Source organism: Nicotiana sylvestris, chromosome 10, assembly GCF_000393655.2.
Source record: "Nicotiana sylvestris chromosome 10, ASM39365v2, whole genome shotgun sequence".
Classification (NCBI taxonomy): Eukaryota; Viridiplantae; Streptophyta; class Magnoliopsida; order Solanales; family Solanaceae; genus Nicotiana; species Nicotiana sylvestris.
This window is the reverse complement of record NC_091066.1, coordinates 148,542,439-148,546,923: the sequence shown is the minus strand read 5'-3', so window position 1 is coordinate 148,546,923 and position 4,485 is coordinate 148,542,439. Positions and strand designations below refer to the sequence as shown.

The 4,485-nt window shown below is 43.0% G+C and overlaps 1 protein-coding gene across 1 annotated transcript; it reads left to right on the top strand.

Annotated features, from left to right (window-relative positions):
* The first annotated feature begins 216 nt into the window (after positions 1-216).
* Positions 217-1,276, top strand: LOC138880107 (uncharacterized). The gene is made up of 2 exons (XM_070159768.1): positions 217-687; positions 881-1,276. The coding sequence occupies exons 1-2, from the start codon at positions 217-219 to the stop codon at positions 1,274-1,276; spliced, it is 867 nt and encodes a 288-aa protein (XP_070015869.1).
* Positions 1,277-4,485: the final 3,209 nt, after the last annotated feature.

Here is a 4,485-nt window from a genome sequence, read left to right as displayed (position 1 = left end):
CTTTTTGTGCATCCATCAGACATTCCGGGTTCAATTCTGATTCTGATCCAGCTCAAAGGATCTGAGAACTATGGACTATGGCGACGGTCGATGCATATAGCACTTCAAGCCAAACGGAAATTAGGTTTTGTTACCGGAACTTGTAGAAAGGAATTATTTGATGTTGAATTTCATGAGCACTAGGAAACATGCAATATGATTGTCCGTTCATGGATAATGAACACAGTTGCGCCGCATCTATTCAGTAGAATTGTTTATGCATCCGATGCGCATCATGTATGGGAAGATCTGAGGGAGCGTTTAGACAAGGTAAATAGAGTACGTATATTTCAATTACATCAAGAAATTGCAACAATTTCTCAAGGAACAGACTCTGTTTCTATGTATTTCACAAGGCTGAAAGAGTTATGGGTAGAATATGACGCAATGGTACCTTCCCCAAACTGTGGTTGCCTAAAATCCAAGGAAAATGTAGAGCATTTTTTACAACAACGGTTGCTTCAGTTTCTCATTGGATTAAACTACTCACATGACCAGTCGAGGCGTCAAATTCTCATGAAAACAACAGAACCAACCTTGAATCAAGCATATGCAATGATCATTGAAAGTGAGAGTCAATTGACACCAACATCTGGAGTTAACGCCATAGTGAAGGGAATGACATTACAATATTATGGAGTGCAAAAGGTGGACAACAAAAACAAAAAAGAAACTTCAATTTATTTTGTGAACATTGCAAACTAAAAGGTCATACCAAGGAGAATTGTTACCACTTGGTTGGTTACCCCCCAAACTATAAAGGAAGAATGGGCCATCTGCGAACAATCCGGTGTCATTTGGTAGACAACTGGACCAAAACACTAATGTGATCCCTAGCCAGTATTATCTTGGGAATTACAGTTGTGGAGTTTACAATCAAGGATATAACACCAATAGACATAGATGCTTTCCTGGTGGAGAACATCGTGATTCAAACCTCATTAGTGATGGGAATCAAGGTTTTGATCCGGGTCAAGGAATAATGAATAATGTTGTTGCAGGTCAAGGAGCAACAAGTATGAATGCAATTCCAGCACCCATGGTATTCACACAGGAACAATATAATCAAATCTTGAAGATGTTGAACAAAGGTGACAATACTGAGACAGAAGCAGCAACTAAAACAACACGTATTGTTACTCCCTCTACTCCTAATAATAGGAATGATAAGTGGATTGTAGATAGTGGTGCCACAAATCATATGGTGGGAGATAGTTGTCACGTTCTTAGTTGTTAACTAAGTACAAGTGTGACACTTGACAACTTGCTCACGATCTTGCATAACTTGCTCACGTTCTTGCTATGTCAAGTCAGCCTTACTACACTCAAGATCGCTAAGAGAATGGAAGAAAGAACACAAGAGAATTGTTAAAAGAAGCTTTGTATTAGAGAGAACTTGAATTGTTTGCTTGATGAATTACAAATGAATGACCCCTTTTATATACTAGTCTCCTAGGGGCTAGTGTGTAAAAAATAATTATTACACAAGTCCTTGATATTTACAAGATAAAGGCTTTTTCTAGAATTCTCTACAATCCTAGAAGATTCCAAGGACTTTCCTAGCAAATCCATAAGGATCTAGGTTCTTCCTAAGAAAATGTCCATACCTCTCTAGAATCTTCTCACAAATGCTATCCTTCTTCTTATGTAAGCTTCCACATGACATTAATATATGCCAAATGGTGCCTATGTGGCATGATGACATGTCGGGTCATCACATTCTCCCCCACCTAATATTGTGACGACCGCAGCGCAATGTTGCTGCATAAACTCTCGGATCTTATCTTTGAATTGCCACAAGTCTTCATATCGTTCCCACGTGGCCTCCTCCAGTGATTGCCCTATCCAATGGACGAGGAACATAGTGGTGGCTTTTTGCCTTGTTTTCGCCTAGCCTAGTAATCTATGATAGCCTCAATCTCCCGATCATGCGAGGCGGTGATAGTCATTGGCGCCCGACTTGATTGGGCCCTACTCGGATCATCCTTATCTTCATGATATGGCTTAAGCATTCTAGCATGGAAGACAGGGCAGATCTTGAGATACGATGGCATGTCAAGCTTGTATGAGATCTTGCCTACCTTGGCGACAATCTTAAATAGCCCCTAATACTTGCGAATCAGATTCTGATGCATGTCCCGTAGTGCCTTGAACTGTCTTGGGTTAAATTTCACCATGACCATGTCCCCAAATCTATAGTATGTGGGATGCTGCTTACGGTCTGCAAACTTCTTCATCTTCTTAGCTGCCTTATCCAAGTAGGACTTAGTAGTGTCGAGTTGCTCCTCCCATCTTTTGGCCATATGATAATCCCCCAAACTCTTTCCATCGAATGCGGCTGGTAATGAATGTGGAGTTTGTGGTTTTTGGCTTGTGGCTAGCTCAAATGGTGTCCGTCTAGTGGACTCACTCCGCTGCAAGTTATAAGAGAATTGGGCGATGTCTAGGAGCTTTGCCCAATCTTTCTGATGCGCGCTTACATAATGCCTCAAGTAGCATTCTAGTAAGGTATTGACTCGTTCCGTTTGTACATCCGTCTATGGGTGGAAACTAGAAGAAAAGTGCAGCTCCGTACCAAGTATGTCAAACAACTCTCTCCAAAAGTTTCCAGTAAAGCGGGGGTCTCGATTACTGATTATATGCCTTGGTAAGCCCCAATACTTCACCACGTTCTTAAAGTACAGATTGGCGGCTTCCTTGGCTGTGCAACCTAAGGCGGGCATGAAAGTGGCATATTTGGAAAATCTATCCACGACCACCATAATAGTACCATAACCATCGGACTTCGGTAGGCAAGTAATAAAGTCCATAGTTATGCTCTCCCATTGACGCTCTGCAACTGGTAGTGGCTCCAAAAGTCCTCCGAGTTGTTGTTGTTCAACCTTGTCCTGTTGACAGACAAGACAAGTCTGCACATAGCACTCTATGTCATCACGCATGCGTAGCCAATAGTAGACTGACTTAACCAGGGCCCTAGTGTGACGCTGACCTAGATGACCAGCCCATATTGTGTCATGACTCTCCCTTATGATCCGTCGTCTAATGCCTCAAAATTTAGGCACGTAGACCCGCCGACCTGTGGTAAGTAGTAGGCTATCTTCTATCCAAAACCGTCTCGTCTTGCCTTTGTTGGCTAACTTGATAAGTTGTTTGGTTGCTAGATCATGTTGCATGCCTTCTTTTATAGCCTCCCTAATGTCCTATCTTGCTGAAGTAATTACAGCAAACTCGTCTTTCCGGCTCAAGGCATCGGCTACAACATTACCTTTTCCCGGCTTATACTCTAGCGCATAATCAAACTCGGCCAAGAAATCCTACTACCTAGCCTGCTTTGGTGTGAGCTTCTTATGTGTTTAAAAGTATCTAGTAGCCACATAATCAGTCTTGACCACGAACCTCGAACCCAGCAGATAATTTCTCCATGTACGAAGGCAATGCACAATGGAAGTCATTTCCTTCTCTTGTACCGTGTAACGCCGCTCCATCTCATTTAACTTGCGGCTCTCAAATGCTATGGGATGCTTATCCTGCATCACGACACCCCAATGGCGAAGTTTGAGGTATCTGTGTGCACCTCAAATGTCTTGGCAAAGTCAGGTAATGCCAAGACTAGCTCCTCTGTTACAGCTGTCTTAAGGCATTCAAATGCCTTTTGGCAATGCTCCGTCCAAACCCATGGCTTGTTCTTATTTAACAACTCAGTCAATGGTACGGCCTTTGCTGAGTATCCATTGATGAACCGATGATAGTAGTTAACAAGGCCAAGGAAGGATCTCAACTCAGTTACTTTTATAGGTGCCTCCCACTCCTGGATAGCACGTACCTTAACCTCGTCCATGCGTAGCTCTCCATTGCTAATGACATGGCCCAAGAAGTGCACCTTTGATTGTGCAGACTCACATTTCTCCCTCTTAATGTATATCTCGTTCTCTCGCAAGACTTGGAAAACCTTCCTTAAGTGCTCCATGTGCTCCTCCAAGGTGTTGCTATAGATGACTATGTCGTCTAGGTTGACTACCATGAACTGATCAAGGTAGGGATGGAAGATCTTGTTCATAAGGGTGCAAATTGTGGCCGGTGCATTGGTTAAGCCGAATGGCATCACCAACCACTCAAAGGCTCCATATCTCATCACACATGCTGTCTTTGGCGCAACCCCTTCCGCAATGCGAACCTGGTAGTAGCCTTTTCGAAGATCCACCTTGGTAAAGTACTTGGCTTTCCCAAATCTATCGAACAAGTCAGCAATGAGCGGGATCGGGTACGTATTCTTCATGATGACCTTATTAAGTGCTCGGTATTCTATGCACAAATGCAACGATCCATCCTTCTTCTTCTGGAACAATACCGATACGCCAAAAGGTGCCTTTGATGGGCGAATGTGACCAGCATCTAGCAGATCCTTCAATTGTTTCCTGAGCTCCTTTAGCTCGGGAGGTGCCATAA